We start from the raw sequence: 16,482 nt of genomic DNA, 5'->3' as shown, positions 1-16,482 counted from the left end.
AATGCAGTTTGCATCCATCCAGAAGTGCTTTAGTGACATAGATATATTACAATATATATTAGCAATAATATAGATATGTGAGTATATTACAGAAATGGGTCTATTATGGTATGTTATAATGTACACGGTATGAAGTATGTTGTGAATATTCTATAACTATAAGTATGTACAGGCTGTAGTGAGTACGAGCTATGTACAGAATATGAACAGGATATAAATATGAAAAACTATACAGAATATGAAATAAATAACTTTACAGAAATCTGAGATATACAGCTATACAGAAATGGGAACTATGCAAGTTGTAAACAGTTGTAGGATTAAAAATTATCGAATGTACAGAATGATTATTTACACAGAGCTAGTGCAGTTAAGATAAGTGAGATATGTAGATAGTTTCTACAGAGGCTATATAAAGTGCTGGTGGTTGTGAGTGGTGATTCAGTCCATGTTATTATTGTGTGTTTGAGGGTACAGTTGTCCATTGTGGGTGTGTGTATGTTCAGTCCATGAGTTTAACGTGGGTCAGATGTCAGGAGGCAGAGTTCAGGAGTCTGACAGCTGTGGGGAAGAAGCTGTTCCGGTACCTGGTGGTCTTAGTTCGGAGGCTCCTGTAGCGCCTCCCGGAGGGGAGGAGGGTGAAGAGTCCATGTGATGGGTGACTGGGGTCTTTGATGATTTTCCCAGCCCTTTTCAGACACCGCTTCCTGTAGATGTCCTTTATGGCAGGAAGTGGCGCTCCGGCGATGCGCTGGGCAGTTTTCACGACCCTCTGCAACGCCTTCCGGTCCGAGGCAGAGCAGTTCCCGTACCAGACTGTTATACAGTTGGTCAGGATGCTCTCGATGGTGCAACGATAGAAGTTCACCAGGATGTCTGAGGACAGGTGGTTCTTCCTCAGAGTCCTCAAGAAGAAGAGGCGCTGGTGAGCCTTCTTGACCAGCTTGGAGCAGTTGGTCGTCCAGATGAGATCCTCGGAGATGTGGACTCCCAGGAACTTGAAGCTGCTCACACGCTCCACAGCTGTCCCCTTAATGTGGATGGGTGGATGTGGGTCAGCATTCCTCCTGTAGTCCACGATGAGCTCCTTGGTCTTCTCAGTGTTAAGCAGCAGGTTGTTTCTGTCGCACCACTCAGCCAGACGATCCACCTCCTCCCTGTAGGCGGCCTCATCGTTGTCACTGATGAGGCCAATCACCATGGTGTCATCTGCAAACTTAATGATGGTGTTGGAACCATCAGCAGGTCTGCAGTCGTGGGTGAAGAGGGAGTAGAGGAAAGGGCTCATCACACAGCCTTGTGGTACACCGGTGTTCATTGTGATGGTAGATGAGCAGTGGTTATCCAGCCGGACATGTTGGGGGCGGTTGGAATAAAATAGGGACCGAGCGCCTCTCTCAGTTAGCTGATGAAATGACTAAACTACATGCTGTGTACAGCCACTCTCCTGAGCCTGTATTATATACACAGCGGTTACAATGACAAACTGAATACAATCTCATATCTACAAAACAAGCTTAGTCAAAGTTGCAGCTATGCTTATGAACATGGAGAAAAAACAGGCGAGTTATCAGCTCACCAGCTACGACTAAGAACAGCTAACCAACTATCCTTGAGATCTACAATGACCAGGGAATAAGGTCTACAGACAACCAAACTATCCTTGAGATCCACAATGATTTCAATAAGGTGTTTGATATTCCCTCCTTGGGAGAAGATGCGATCGCTAGTCTGGAGGAACCTGTCTCTAATGTTGAAATTGAAACGGCCGTACGGAGCATGCAGTCTGGAAAATCTGCTGCCCCGACGGGTATCCATCTGATTTTTTCATAAAGTTTTCTGACCGACTGAATTCACTGTTAAAATCAACTTTTGAAGAATCCTTCCTCTCACAGTCGTTGCCTCCAACAATGCATCAAGCAGTGATGTGTTTAATTGTAAAACAGGAAAAAGACCATTTAGATTGTCGTTCATGTCGTTTAATATCTTTGTTCAACACAGACACCAAGATCCTGGCTCAAGTGTTGGCCCGTCGCTTACACAAGTATTTGTCCTCCATTATTTCACCAGACGGGCTTTATTAGGCACTCTTTTTTGAACATTAGAGCTCTATTAAATATCATTTATACCCATGTTAAAGGTGATACATTGGAAACTGTAATTTGGCTTGATGCAGAAAAGGCGTTGGATCGGGTGAGATGGGATTTTTTTTTATACGCTTAAAAAATGTGTCTTTAATTTTGTATCTTGGATAAAAGTATTGTATTGCTCCCCTCTAACAGCCGTCCGGACTAACAATAATCTGCCCCCCAGGACAGGGATGCCCTCTGTCTCCTTTTTGCCATTGAACCGCTAGCTGTTGCTCTGAGACAATGTGTTGGTGTTGAGGGAAAACATGGAGGGGGTATCGAACATGAAGTCTCTCTTTATGCCGACGACATGATTTTATTTATTTCCAACCCATCGAACAGCCTCCACAAACTTTTGGATAGACTTACAATAATAATAATACGTTTTATTTATAGGCACCTTTAAGAGCCTCAAGGTCACCTTAATGCATACTTAAGGAATTTCGGACAATTTCTGGATATAAAGTGAATTTTGGGAAGAGCGAGGCAAAGTCTATCTGTACGACAACTGGGGAGTTTTGTGTATTTTAGCCCCTTTTAAACCCAGCTATAACAAGTTTAAGTACTCGGGCATCTGGGTGACAAGAAAACCACAAAGACTTGTATAAAACTATCTTCCTTTATTGTCGAAGCTTAAAGAGGATTTTGGAAAATGTGAGTTTTGCCTCTTTATATTTATGGTGGGGATGCAGAACAAGGAGCAAAGATGAATGTGATGCTGAATCAGCAGAAGACTTGGACTAATTTGATTCCAGCTTTGATATCATTGATTTCAATATGTCCATTTCTGTCACACTTCACCTTTAAAAGTGAAGCCATGTGGTTCCTGGAAGGAAAAACACGACTTTTTCAAGTCTTTGTCCTGTTTTTATGAGAAATGTACGACTTTAATGTGAAACATTCAGAGTTTTTTCTCTTGTTGTGTTTGTTTGAAGCTGCTTCCTGTTGGCTTCAGCTGTTTGGAGTTTCCATTTTCTAAACTTCTACATTCTGAACCTTCTTCAGCTCTGAACAGATGATGAAACACTGAATGATTTCAAGCTCTTTGTCTAATAAACTTACATCTTTCATTCTTTATACAGATTGAAGAGCTGTGATTTGTCAGATATTGGCCTTGATTATCTGGCAGCAGCACTGAAGTCCAACCCCTCGTATCCCACAGAGGTGGACCTGAGTGGAACCTACAGCAACCTGAAGGGTTCAGGAGTGAAGCATCTGTGTGGTTTCCTGGAGAATCCACGATGTCGATTTGAAACTCTGAGGTCAGTCAGCATGTTTTAGTTGTGCTGAGATGAATATGATGTGAAAGTTGTGCTGACACTAAACTGCAGACATCAGGCTGATATTATACTGATCCACACTGAGGATCTTCATGGTAAAGTCTGTTTTCTTCTTCTCTGGTTTAGTCCATTGACTGCAGCAGAACAATGTTCACATTTCAAACAGTGATACTCAACGTATGGCCCGCGGCCCACACGCGGCCTGCCCACCTTTCCTGATTCAGAGAGAGGGGACCCTGATTAACTGTGTAGCTTCTTCCTCACAGTTCTAAGTATCAGACACAACAATGAATAATCCACAGCTGACTGTCTTTAGCAGGTCAAAGGTCACGGCACACAGCAGACAGTCAGAAATATTCTAACTCTGATCATTTATCAGTTGTGACACTGTGAGACTTGATCAGAGGTGTGATCATCACAGCAGAGGCCTTTGTGTCAAAGTCACTGAGGATCAAACAGAAACACATGAAGCAGATTTTCCTCTTCTGGCTTTTTATAGCAGATAACCTTCAAAATATTCTGCAGTCGATCAAAAACTGAAGCAAACCATGAAGCAACATGTGAACATGAGCTGATGCTGCTGAAGTGAAGCAAAGTTACAGAGGTTTGATTACAGACACAGCTGAGAGTTTGTAATCTGTCATCATTTTAAAAAGTTTCCATGGAACAGCAGAAATGAGGCTTTACTGTCAGAGGCCGACAGCACTGAACACAACAGCAGACTGGTGGCTAATAAACAGTGAATGATGCAGAAACAGATGTTTGAAGCTGTTCTTGGAGTACACTGAGAGAGAGAGAGCTGTGCAGGCAGGAACAGCCAAAGTCAGAGAGAATTCATGAGCATATTGATCAAACGTGAAGCAGAGTTTGGATCTTCTTTTGCTGCTGCTTCACTCAGTTTTGGTTGGAGACAGATGAAACCTGCAGCTTCAGGATCTGTGAGCTGTCCACTTTCAGCCCCGACGGCGTGTCCGTGTACGTGCCGTCGAGTGAACGATCCACGCTCTGTGTTTCCATCTTTGTGTGTTTAGCTGCTCTCATTTACTGTTTTAGCTGTTTGCTGCTTGTTGAAATAGTTTGTGAGCTTTAACCTGAGATTCTGGCAAAATACATTTATATTAAACATCGATTCAGGATTGAATGAATCAACATCGTTTTATTCAAATTAAAACCATTTAAATGGGAACATGAATTTTTTACAGCCGCCTCTAATGCTGGGTAATGTCAGCTGGTCCATGTGCAGCTGGCTGTGAGGCTCAGGGAGCGTCTACAAAGTGCAACACTGAAAGAACATCATCCATAAATATTGAGTAAGAACTGGACTCTCATACAGCGAGACTCAAATGCCTTTAAACATCAGCTTATCCTGCTGATCCAAGTCCAACACTGAGTTTGTAAAAACATGTTTGTCAATCATTTTGTTTGGTTTCTGAGGAAAAAGATTCAATAACTTGCTGCTAATACACAACATTTCATCATATTTCCTCATAACCCTCTTTTGTCTGACCATTTGATCCCATTTGAATTTGCAATAAAGGATCCACAGAGTTTGGTGACAATAATGACAGTAGATGTTTGTGTGAAAGTGCTGGAAGCAAATGAGTGTGTGATGTTCTTTCAGTGTTGCACTTTGTAGACGCTCCCTGAGCACTGGTCTCACAGCCAGCTGCACATAGAGACCAGTGTTGTTAGTCCAGGTCAGAAGATGACTTGTTGGAATGAAAATGAGCTTGTAGTTTGTCTGCTTTAATAATGTGACTGGAAAAAGGTGTTGGACTTCAAATATGTCCATTTCTGTCACACTTCACCTTTAAAAGTGAAGCCATGTGGTTCCTGGAAGGAAAAACACGACTTTTTCAAGTCTTTGTCCTGTTTTTATGAGAAATGTACGACTTTAATGTGAAACATTCAGAGTTTTTTCTCTTGTTGTGTTTGTTTGAAGCTGCTTCCTGTTGGCTTCAGCTGTTTGGAGTTTCCATTTTCTAAACTTCTACATTCTGAACCTTCTTCAGCTCTGAACAGATGATGAAACACTGAATGATTTCAAGCACTTTGTCTAATAAACTTACATCTTTCATTCTTTATACAGATTGAAGAGCTGTGGTTTGTCAGAGATCAGCTGTGATTATCTGGCAGCAGCACTGAAGTCCAACCCCTCCCATCTGAGACAGCTGGACCTGAGCTCCAACAACAAGCTGCAGGATCCAGGAGTGAAGCATCTGTGTGGTTTCCTGGAGAGTCCAGGATGTAAACTTGAAACTCTGAGGTCAGTCAGCATGTTTTAATTGTGCTGAGATGAATATGATGTGAAAGTTGTGCTGACACTAAACTGCAGACATCAGGCTGATATTATACTGATCCACACTGAGGATCTTCATGGTAAAGTCTGTTTTCTTCTTCTCTGGTTTAGTCCATTGACTGCAGCAGAACAATGTTCGCATTTCAAACAGTGATACTCAACGTATGGCCCGCGGCCCACACGCGGCCTGCCCACCTTTCCTGATTCAGAGAGAGGGGACCCTGATTAACTGTGTAGCTTCTTCCTCACAGTTCTAAGTATCAGACACAACAATGAATAATCCACAGCTGACTGTCTTTAGCAGGTCAAAGGTCACGGCACACAGCACTCTGTGAAACAGTTTGGAGCAGGAATTCTTGCACATTTACAAACTGACACTGCTGCACGGCATGCTGGGTAATGCTAGCTGCTCAGGTATGGGCGTGCTAATGGCTGTGAGGCTCTGTGGCTGCAGAACACTGAAGAAGAGAAAAGAGAGGTGGAGGATGAAGAAAAGAGGCGGAGATGAAGCAGAAGTTTTGCTCCAGAGAGGAGCTGTGTCTGTGTGGGCGGGGCTCAGGCAGCTCCGCCCACACAGTGACAGTGAAGCAGGTGAAGAGTAATAAATGAAGACAGCAGACAGTATTTGTTAAGCTGATGTACAAACATGTAGGTCGTGTCCAAATTCATGGGCTGCATCCTCCTGAGGCCGCATTTGTAGACCGATTACGTCACAGCGACACGTCGAAGGCTGTCCAAATTCGTAGACTCCTCCGAATGCAGCCAACAAATGCGTCCTCCTTTTCCCCGAATTTGAAGGATGGGTCGGGTGTGTCCTTCGTGGCCTACCATATCCCAGAATTCATAGCGCGGCCCAGCCAAACTCCAGTTTCCAACAATGGCGGCCGCTACTAAGTTTTAAAATTACTCATACTAATCTTTTTCGGTCACAAAATAAACTTTTAACATATTTTCAGGCGAGAAAGTAGCTGTGTAAACATCAAATATCTGCTCGGTTTATCAAGATACCGCATATTTGCAAAAGTGCTTCGACGTTTTCGGAGACGTCTGCTACCCACCAGCTCGATAGCTCGCTGGGAGCTCGAGGGTCACTGAAGCCGCCGAGAACGGCACAACTCCCGGCACATCATTTTCAGATCACCGCGGACTTTCGCTACTCAGGTTAAACGTGATATATAAGTCACTTAGACAACCTCAAAATGTTATTGTTGGGCTTTTTTCAGTGTTTTGTTTGTTCGTGAGTAAATCGGTTTGGCTGAGATTAAAGTTATTAGATTAGATAAAATAAAACTTTATTAATCCCCCAGGTGGGTTCCTCCTTGGTCTTTACAGAGCTGACTAAACGTCAAACAGAAAACTGATTAAACAGAAGTATGAGACGGTCGAGAATTTACGCCAGTGTCCTGTTATATTTTAGATAGCAAGGAGCAGACGGCTGAGTTTATTAAACTCCACCGAGACAGCGGTGACGCTAATCAGAAGGCTAGACCGTCCAATTTCCCCAGCCGTTTATTTCCAGCCTACCCGACCTTCTGAGGACCCAGCCCACGTAGACCGCAAAGGCCGGGTCCTCAGGAGGATGCAGCCCATGAATTTGGACACGACCGTAGAATGATGGTGGCAGCTACAGAAACAGGTCCATACAGACTGAAGCGTGTCTCAGTCTGAATGTACACTGCTGTTATAAGAGCTGTGGAAACTCAGGTCAAAAGGACGTAACCACACTGCTGACAGTTCCAGGACATTCACAGAGTTACAGCATCATTTGTGACCATAAAGACAGAAAGCTCATCCAAATCCTGGGATTAAAAGTCTGTCCTGGTGGTGTCCAGTCAAACACGTCTCTGTGAAAGCTTCAATCCAACAGGCTCCAAAGTCCTTCTGCTCATTTCCTCGCCGGGTTCTTGATGCTCCTGTACCATCTCTCTGTCATCCTCCTCGCTCCCTCTTTGCACTCACAGTCTTTGTGCATCATTAACACTCACATGTGGAAAACCAAAGTTTTACTGGGCAGAAGATGATCATCAGTGACGCTGTCTTTAAAACACTCTTGTTAGAAATGTACGACTTTAATGTGAAACATTCAGAGTTTTTTCTCTTGTTGTGTTTGTTTGAAGCTGCTTCCTGTTGGCTTCAGCTGTTTGGAGTTTCCATTTTCTAAACTTCTACATTCTGAACCTTCTTCAGCTCTGAACAGATGATGAAACACTGAATGATTTCAAGCACTTTGTCTAATAAACTTACATCTTTCATTCTCTATACAGATTGGAGCGCTGTGATTTGTCAGAGATCAGCTGTGATTATCTGGAAGCAGTGCTGAAGCTCAACCCTTTGTATCCCAGAGAGGTGGACCTGAGCTACCACAAGCTGCAGGATTCAGGAGTGAAGCAGCTGTGTGTTCTTCTGGAGAATCCACAACATCAAATTGAAACTCTGAGGTCAGTCTCCACGTTTTAGTTGTGCTGACACTGTCGATCTGTGGAACTAAAACCTTTATACAGGAAGTCTGGTTCAGCTCTTTGTAGACCTTCTAATCTCTGATGCTCTGAGTCTTACTCAGTAGATGATGCAGAGTTGTGAAGCCGATGTGGGTGAGGACACTCGCCCAGCTCTAACTACTTTGACGTCCAGGCGGCTTCCCTGCTTGTCCTGATACAAACAAACCTGAGTAACCTTGCAGGTCAGATCTCATCAGTCACACCTGTTATGGCAGCTCTCCTCTAGATTGTAGTTCTTGTTAACCTGGGATGGTTTTAGAAGCCTGGACCACAGACTGCAAGGGAAGATATTACTGGGAAAGGCCAAAGCAACCTATTAGACCCATTAAACACTAACATAGATGAATACTCAGATTTAAACCTTTATTGTTTCACAAAGGGTTAAAAAGGGAACGTCCACAGTTTAGACTGCAGCAGATTTTATTAAAGCAGTTTGACAGGAGCAAAGCAAAAACACAAAGAATAAGTGTTTCACATATTAATACATATAACATAATAATAAAAGAAAAGCAAAATAATGATACAAAAGAATGAAAAAGTTGTCCAGAGCAGCAGGATGTCTGAGGTCTGCAGAAACACAAAAACACAGCAGCTAAAAATAGTTGTTGAAAGAAAACGAGGTGGGAGCTGCTGATTCCTGAGCTTTGATACTGGATTAGCTTCAGTAGTTATTCCCATCACTGCTGTAGGAGCTACATTTAGTCACAGCTGATTGTCTCCTTTGACCAATCAGAAGACTACTGTTGTAAAAACAAGCAGACAAAGAACCAATGAGAGTGAAGAACAGGATAAAGAGCTCGTGTGATGGAGGCAAAGCAATAATCAGCAGACTGTAGCAGTTTCTATCTGGATGAAAGTAGAAGGAGCTCAGCGGAGCTCAGTCCCATATCTTTGGTTAGAAACAACATCAGTGATTTCCTGCTGCTCGAGATGATTCCAGCAGCTCTCATTACAGCAGCTGATGAGAGAAACAGCTGATGGCTCACAGCTCGTACACTGTTGGATCTCCAGATGTTCACGTGGCTGAAGTCTGTGAAGAAACTGTGGTCCACGTAGTTCACACGGCCTCAGATTGGACCGAGCTCCCTGGATCACTGCAGCATCCTCAGCTGGTACATGGACGTCTCTGCTCCTCAGTCTTGGAGCCCCTGCAGGTCCGTCCACACCACCGGGGTCTTCTCACTCACCTTTCCTTTGTCCTCGTCCTTCATCGGCCGTGCTGTGTCTTTGTTCCTGCGGTGTTGTTCCCACGATGCAGCGCTGATGTTCCCTCCTTGAATGCACAACAAGTACGGTGCTGGTCTTACTCGGGTGGAGCAGAGACAGATTGAAGTCTTTCAGGCTTTAGTGCCGACTTCCCTGACAGAGGCTGGACTCCATGGTCTGCACAGGAGGCTTCTACACTGTGTGGAGGTGACTCCTGGACTCGAAGACAGGCTGCAGGTACATGTGTGATGAAGAGGAGCTACAGCAGTGTGATGGAGCTGCAGGTGTGAAGGAAGTCCTGCTGTCCTGTCCCACCCTCATCTTTGCTTCCTCTGTCTTCTCTGGACTTGTCCTCCTGTTTCAGAAACAGCACTGCTTCATGCCGAGGGTGGACGGGAGCGTTGGCTCTGATTCTTTTACCGTCCACCACAAGGAGACACTGATGCTGACCTCCTGATTCATCTGCATGTGTTCTGCTTCACACTGCTCACCTCCACCAAAGACTTCACAAACATCTTCTTTCTTTGAGTCCAGTTTGTCCCACAAACACTTCCAAATCTCCTCCTCTGAGATTCTGCAGCTTCTTGCAGTGTGACTCAGCTGACTTCTGACAGACCACAGACTGGCACAGCATCCACATGTGTCTCCTTTCAAACAGGCTCTTGATGTTTCCTCCCACATCATTCTGGCCTCTCAGTCTCCTTTGTTCTCCAGCTCTGTAGCTCCAGCTGGTGAAGCTTCAGTTTTCCATGTTGGTAACAGTAAACTACAGCCTCTGCTGTCAGCTGGGTAACTAAACAGAGCTGCAGCACGTCTCTGCGGTGGTGCTACATCCAGCCTGCAGACGGCCGTCTACATGTTGTAGTGGTTTACAGTCACCAGGGGGCGCTGTCCCAGCCATGCAGGCAGTGGGCTGCTCTGCTTGTGCTGTTGTTGGTGAAGCTGAAGTGAAAGTGATAGGTTTGTAGTTTGAACCTATCCACTGGAACGTTAAGGACAATCTGCTACGCAGCAAAAAGCAAGACACAAGGCACCAAAGTTCTCTGGTTTACTCATGCATGAGGGAGACCTGGCTGGAGCCAAGCGTCGTTCCACCACTTGACCACCATCAGACTCTCAGCCAGGCTCCCCATAGCACTCCTTTTATTGTGGTTACATGAATATGCATAGGGTCATTAACATATAGCATCTCACATAGGTATACATGTGAACAAAGAATACTGTGTGTGTGTGTGTGTGTGTGTGTGTGTGTGTGTGTGTGTGTGTGTGTGTGTGTGTGTGTGTGTGTGTGTGTGTGTGTGTGTGTGTGTGTGTGTGTGTGTGTGTGTGTGTGTGGTACTGCTGATCAAAGGGTCATATAACATCCTTGGTCAGGAAGAGGGTAGACCCCCCTTCACCCTAGATGGTTCACCCTAGATAACATGGTGAGGAAGTCCAGCAGTTCATCTAAACAAAAAGCACTTAGACTAGAACAGACGTAGCTACGTTAATCCTGCCATAAAACAATAAGAGAAGGTACGACCTCTCTCGTGCTCCCAGGATGTGGGTGTGCATTCTAGTGTGGAATACACACCAAGCCCCTGCAGCCTGCTAAAGATCACACATCCTATCACTACACAATTGATTATACACCTCTAAGAATATATGGTTAAATATTTCCTAATACAAATGACAATAATAAAATCTAAACCCATCAGAAAGCGAGAGTTAAAACCCTGAACAGTGTCCACTGAGCTTCTCATGCTATTCTCATGCTCAAAGAAGTTTAACAGGAAGGACGACTCGTCCATCAGGCGTCCAGCTGTCCGTGACCGTGTCCACAGCAGAGTGTGACCGAGGCTTCATGCTAACACGCACACATGAAGCTAATACCACCACGAGCAGCTGCTCAGTGGATTTGGAGGACAAATGTCTGCAGCTTCTCACAGGCAGTATGCAGAATGTGGATCTCCACAAAGACTGTGGAGAGCTCGTCCCACACTCTAAATCCACACTTGTCTGCACAAAACTTCTCACACGTTCCCGTCACAAGTGTCTTCTAAGTGAAGCTACCAGGTTCAGGTGCAGCTTGTTTATCTGGAGCTGCAGGAGATGATCCATCCTCACAAAGCAACACAGCAGATATGCAAACACACAACACAACCAAAGGATTCTCTCTGCATGTCTGTGGCTGATGCTGCTGGAACGAAGCTGTTTGAAACCTTGTTGTTCTGCACTTTGGGACCAGAAGAGGAAACTGAAGCTCTGTGCAGAGGGTCCAATGGAAGCAGCCAAGCCAAGCTGTAAGTGTCTGCTGTACAGGGATGCTGGTTCAGCTGTGGCTCAGTTTCACAGTGTGACTCAATAAAAGCAGCAGGAAATCAAAGCTTGATGCTTTCATCAGTGTGGAAATAAGAAAGTTTCCTGTGACAGACGCTGGAGCTCTTTCACTCTCAGCTTCACAGTTTCAGCTTCAAACTTCTTCCAACATGTTTCTAACACGGCCACATTCCACCTTAATGGAGCTGATATCTTGTGCATCAGCACATTTTCTAAAGGCAGCGATCACATCTTTAGTTTTGGATGTTTAACTGCAGATTGTTTATGTGTTTATAGCACATTAATTACAGCAGCAGCGTTGACCACAGTGCTGTACAAGAATCCAAAATAACGATTAAAATAACTCCTAATATTAATATCACACATCAAATATCAAATAACTCTCATGCTGTATTAAAAGCCAGTGAATACAAATGTGTTTTCAGAGCAGATTTACAGAGACTGACAGCAGGAGCTGGGGCTGTTCGATAGAACGATGTATATATGATGACCATATGAAAACGTCTATCGTTTCATATCACGCTCTTTGTTTCCTGCTTATGTGTTTGTGTTTTCCAGATAAAGCTTTCAAAATAAATCTGAAGATCCTGTTGAGAGTTTTCAAAATAAACACAATACATTACTGCGGTCACTCGTTTATCGAGTTACGTTCTAAAAATAAGTCTCAGAATGAAGTAGCAGCTTTATGTTTTACAAGTATTATAGAAGTTTTAAGGCAGTTAAACCCTCACTGCACACTTTCTACACTTTTCTCAGACAGGCATGAACATTTTCACACTTTTCTCTCTTGTTTAAACAAAGTTCAAACCTTCATAGAAAAATAAGTTCATTATTAAAGAATGAAAGCAAAGTGTTTCTGAAACGTGTCAAATCAGCCTTTGCTGGCATTAAATGAGCTTCTGTGTGAGGAGCACTCGTCCATGGCCTGGGCTCCTCGCTGTCAGGTAAAGTTTCATAAAGCTTTTGAGTTTTTATGCAGATAATGTTGGTGTCCAGCACGATGTTCTTTTTCCTGCGGTCACTGAGCCACAAAGCCAAAGCTGACTCCATCCTTACGATGTTCTTGTTGTGGACAGTTACAACCTTTTTGCCTCCTTGTTGAAACTATGATGGTCAGCATCTTCCTCTGCCTTTGGCTGCTACCACAGGTGCAAAACGTCTCGTCATCATTGTTGTTTGTTGGGACAAAACGTACAAACATACAGTGCAGCACTGCAGAGTCACACTGCTGTAAATTTGAACACATTCTGTACTGTACAGGAGACACGGCACGAGATTGGCTGACAATGGTCTACAGCCAATCAGGACGCAGAACACAATGCGCTGTAAAAAACAAAAACATGCAAAATTGCACAAAAAAGATCAGCGAAACAGCGAGGCCGCCAAAGGTGAACTGTGTTACAGCGAGGGACCAGCGTATATGTGGTTGTTGGGACGATAAATGTCTTTGAGCTTGTGTCAGAAGACGAGCTGCAGCTTTCTGGACCAGCTGCAGTCTTGCCAGGCAGGTCCCACTAACTCCAACATATAAGGAGTTACAATAATCCAGCTGGGACGTCATGAAAACGTGGATCGCCCGTTCAAGGTTTTTAAAAGATAGAAATGATCTCACCTTAGATAAAAGCCTCAGTTTGAAGAAAGACCGCTGTACAACTGAGCTCAGCTGTTTTTCAAATTGCCGTCAAATATAAGCCCCAAATGTAATAATGCGATTTAATAAAAGAGCTGAACCAGTCTAATAGAGCGCCCTTGATGCCGCCATGCTCCAATGGTGAGGTCAAGATGCTGTGGTCAAGGCAGCGGTCAGATCCAAAAGCACAGCGGAGTCTCCTGATCAGTGGCTGATAAAAGATCATTAAGAACTTTCCAAAGTGCAGTTTCAGTGCTGTGAAGAGCTTTAAAACCAGACTGAAACCTTTATAACAGATTGCAGCTGAACAAATATAATCTTTTACAAAATCTTCGACAGGAAGGGAAGCTTTGAAATAGGCCTGAAGTTTGAGCGGACAGAGGATCCAGATCAGGTTTTTAGTACAGGCTGTACAACAGCATGTTTAAAACAGGCTGTACAACACCTGAACTAAGACTGCTGTTAAAAATCGCTAAGATGTCGGAACCGACAACCTTTAAAATCTTTTTAAACACGTGTTGGAACAACATCATTTGGACAAGATGGTGTCTTTACAGCATCACATCGTTCCTCCACCTGATCAAACCACACAGGCTCAAACTGATCAAAAACAGCTGAGCAGGTGAATATTTTAGCCCCGGTGCGATCTCGGGCGAGAGTATCGATGATGGCCAAAGGGCAGCGTCCAGCTCTACGGCCGCTGAAGAGCAGACTCAACAGACGCGCGTGATGTGGATCCTACTGCTCTAAAATTGGAGCTTCTTCAATCCATTAAAGAGGACATTAGCACGCTGTTAAAAGAAGAACTCAGAAATGCATTGAAAGAAGATTTTGACAATATAAGGGCTGACGTGCAAGGACTGAGAAATGAGATCGCTAACAGCATGGCGGCGACGTGCGGCGAAGTTGATGGAGTAAAGGTTACAGTGAAAGAAGCTGAGGATGGGCTGTCAATGTGGAGCGATGAGGTGACCACCCTGCAGTCTACAGTAGAGAGTATGAAGGAGGAGCTGTCTGACCTGAAGGATAAATGTGATGAAGGCAGGAAGCGGAGAGCTAACATCCACATCATAGGGATCCCAGAGGGCCTGGACTCGAGCTCCTCCACGGCCGTATCCGTGCTACTACGTGAAGTGCTGGGTATGGATAAAGACGTTATTGTCGACCGCTCACACAGGAGCCCTATCCTGAGAAAGCCAGCTGGTGACCCGCACGCCGTCATAGCCGAGCGTCACTACTACCAGGATTGTGTGGCTACGCCGTGCCAGGGCCCAAGCCCCGCTTGAGTTTAACGGACAACCTATTGCAATATTACGACTGGGCGATATGACCCAAAGTTCATATCTCGATATTCTTTAGCTGGATGGCGATATACGATATATATCTCGATATTTTTAAAGCCCGAAAGTTCGAACAAAAAGAGAGTTCTTAGTCAAAGCTGTGTCCCAAATATCACACAGGCACATTTATTAACATACAGCGTAGATGTACATGAAACAATTACTCAGGAATAAATGATCAGCATTTATTAAATAATAATGCTCCATAAATAAAAGAAAACAATGTTGTTTTTGTGCATAACAAACAGCTCACAATCGTGCAGTCAAAATGTAAACAGACGCTGAGCATAATAACAAGCAGCTGCTCTGTTCCCAGGTTCTACTGCGTGACTGACAGCCTGGAGTTTGAAACCCTCTTTGTAACCGTGTCTCTTACAGGTGCCATTTATGGTCCTTATACACACTCAATACAGTAATATTACGTTGAAGCAGAGTACGTATCACTCCGCGAGGCTCCTCGTAGCTGTAATGCTCCAACAATCCATCAAGCGGTGCGGCCTCGTAGCTGAGCAAAGTCGTACCAAAACATCTTTTGAAAGGTTTCTGAGCGCCGTGTAGCACATAAAATCGGTTCGAGGTCAGTAAGCACAACCAGAATTCATCCATAAGGCGCACTGTCGATTTATGAGAAAATTACAGGATTTTAAGTGCAGAAAATATAGTTTATGGTTTTCCTTTGATCTTAGCAAATATCTACGCCTCTAATTGGGACGATCACAGATTTTTCACTAATGTCTTTGCGCGGCTCCCCAATATGTCATCACACAATATCATCTTTGAGGGAGACCTAAACTGCTCATTATCTGCTATGGACCACAGTTCACACAAAAGTACACTTAGTCCAAAGTCAGCATGCGTCATTCAGAGCTTTCTTGATAATTATGGGCTGGCTGATGTATGGAGATTTCATAATCCTGCTTCACGTCAATACTCTTTTTTTTCTAATGTCCATAAAACATATATTTGTATAGAAAAACGTCTCCCTTTAGTTACAGAATGTGATTATAAGACTCTGGTGATTTCTCCTCTTGTTTTTTCAATGTGTATTCCTGATGCCTGCTCCAACTATCAGCCATGGAGATTCAACTCAGTGTTGTTAGCAGATGAAGAGTTTGTCAGTTACAAAAGGTCTCAAAGAGATTTTTTTTCTATCAATCAGACCCCAGAGATGTCATCATCAGTCATTTGGGAATCTCTAAAAGCATCTGAGAGGCCAAATAATTTCATTTTGTGCCAAACAAAGTGCAACACTGAAAGAACATCATCCATAAATATTGAGTAAGAACTGGACTCTCATACAGCGAGACTCAAATGCCTTTAAACATCAGCTTATCCTGCTGATCCAAGTCCAACACTGAGTTTGTAAAAACATGTTTGTCAATCAGTTTGTTTGGTTTCTGAGGAAAATGATTCAATAACTTGCTGCTAATACACAACATTTCATCATATTTCCTCATAACCCTCTTTTGTCTGACCATTTGATCCCATTTGAATTTGCAATAAAGGATCCACAGAGTTTGGTGACAATAATGACAGTAGATGTTTGTGTGAAAGTGCTGGAAGCAAATGAGTGTGTGATGTTCTTTCAGTGTTGCACTTTGTAGACGCTCCCTGAGCACTGGTCTCACAGCCAGCTGCACATAGAGACCAGTGTTGTTAGTCCAGGTCAGAAGATGACTTGTTGGAATGAAAATGAGCTTGTAGTTTGTCTGCTTTAATAATGTGACTGGAAAAAGGTGTTGGACTTCAAATATGTCCATTTCTTTCACACTTCACCTTTA

At 43.8% G+C, this 16,482-nt stretch overlaps 2 protein-coding genes across 3 annotated transcripts in view; both read left to right on the top strand.

The window, feature by feature from the left end:
* LOC308394299 (uncharacterized protein) overlaps nt 1-16,482 on the top strand; it is a 1,060,216-nt gene that overhangs the window by 876,313 nt on the left and 167,421 nt on the right. The window contains exons 37-38 of the mRNA XM_080878552.1: nt 3,212-3,391; nt 5,499-5,675. Coding sequence (XP_080734678.1) covers nt 3,212-3,391; nt 5,499-5,675 — 357 coding nt within the window. The remainder of the gene's footprint in view (nt 1-3,211; nt 3,392-5,498; nt 5,676-16,482) is intronic.
* The window catches only part of LOC308394301 (protein NLRC3-like), a 52,287-nt gene that overhangs the window by 25,653 nt on the left and 10,152 nt on the right, over nt 1-16,482 (top strand). The gene's annotated exons all lie outside the window — the stretch shown is intronic.

This window comes from Rhamphochromis sp. 'chilingali', assembly GCF_963969265.1.
Source record: "Rhamphochromis sp. 'chilingali' genome assembly, chromosome: 3".
NCBI lineage: Eukaryota > Metazoa > Chordata > Actinopteri > Cichliformes > Cichlidae > Rhamphochromis > Rhamphochromis sp. 'chilingali'.
The sequence above is the reverse complement of the archived record's forward strand: the minus strand, read 5'-3'. Positions and strand labels throughout refer to the sequence as shown.